This window comes from Chiloscyllium plagiosum, unplaced genomic scaffold (genome assembly GCF_004010195.1).
Source record: "Chiloscyllium plagiosum isolate BGI_BamShark_2017 unplaced genomic scaffold, ASM401019v2 scaf_10860, whole genome shotgun sequence".
In the NCBI taxonomy this organism is placed as follows: domain Eukaryota; kingdom Metazoa; phylum Chordata; class Chondrichthyes; order Orectolobiformes; family Hemiscylliidae; genus Chiloscyllium; species Chiloscyllium plagiosum.
Window position 1 is genome coordinate 5,101 of NW_025210945.1, and position 1,192 is coordinate 6,292.

The 1,192-nt window shown below is 49.3% G+C and overlaps 1 protein-coding gene across 1 annotated transcript in view; it reads right to left on the reverse strand.

Annotated features, from left to right (window-relative positions):
• Positions 1–200: 200 nt before the first annotated feature.
• Positions 201–1,192, reverse strand: part of LOC122546980 (T-cell surface glycoprotein CD5-like) — a 10,638-nt gene continuing 9,646 nt past the window's right edge. Inside the window, exon 5 of the mRNA XM_043685581.1 lies at positions 201–332. Coding sequence (XP_043541516.1) covers positions 238–332 — 95 coding nt within the window. The 3' untranslated portion in view covers positions 201–237. The remainder of the gene's footprint in view (positions 333–1,192) is intronic.

The following is a 1,192-nucleotide window of genomic DNA, read 5'->3' on the forward strand; positions in this document are numbered from 1 at the left end:
GAAGCGACAGGGTAAGGCAATTGAGATGTTTGCAACCCTAAAGGGTCTGACGCCTCCCCCCCCCAAGTGAACACGGGCTACGAGGACACACTGGATGGGGTTCATCCAGCCCTGGAAGAGTGCAGGCTGGAAATCGGTTTCGTGTGAGGGCTTGGTCACGGTTCCACTCCGAACACAGCCCTTTCCAAAGTCTTGGAATTGTCTGTACTCACCCTACCCGGGAGGAGGGCCCTGGATCTACAGTCGTTGGCCGTGGGTGTCGAAGAAATCGTAGTCACTGTCCGAAGAATTGTCTCGGAGATTGAGCGGGGCATTAGCCCTTCGTTCTAAAGCTGGAGAGAAACAGGATTGTTATTAGTGAACATAGAATATAGAAAAGTTCATCACAGAACAGGCCCTTGGGCCCACCATGTTGTGCCGAGATTTAATCCTAATATAAAATATAATAACTGAACCTACACACCCCTCAGCTCACTGCTGTCCATGTGCGTGTCCAGCAGTCTCTTAAATGTCCCCAATGACTCTGCTTCCACCACCACAGCTGGCAACACATTCCATACATTCACAACTCTCTGTGTAAAGAACCTACCTCTGACGTCTCCTTTATACCTTCCACCTAATATCTTCAAACTCTCACTCCTCGTACCAGTCCATCCTGCCCTGGGGAAAAGTCTCTGGCTATTGACTCTATCCACGCCTCTCATTACCTTGTACACCTCGATCAGGTCTCCTCGCTCCCTCCTTCTCTCCAGAGAGAAAAGTCCGAGCTTAGTCAACCTCTCTTCGTAAGACAAGCCCTCCAGTCCAGGCACATCCTGGTAAACCTTCTTTGCACCCTCTCCAAAGCCTCTGTATCTTTCCTATAGTAGGGCGACCAGAACTGGACACAGTATTCCAAGTGTGGTCTCACCAGGGACTTGTAGAGCTGCAGCAAAACCTGGTGGCTCTTAAACTCGATCCCCCTGTTAATGAAAGCCAAAACACCACATGCTTTCTTAACAACCCTATGCACTTGGCTGGCAACTTTGAGGGATCTATGTACTTGCACACCCAGATCCCTCTGTTCCTCCACTCTGCCGAGAATCCTGTCTTTAATCCTATATTCAGCATTCGAGTTTGACCTTCCAAAATGCATCACTTCGCATTTATCCAGGTTGAACTCCATCTGCCATTTCTCAGCCCAACTCTGCAT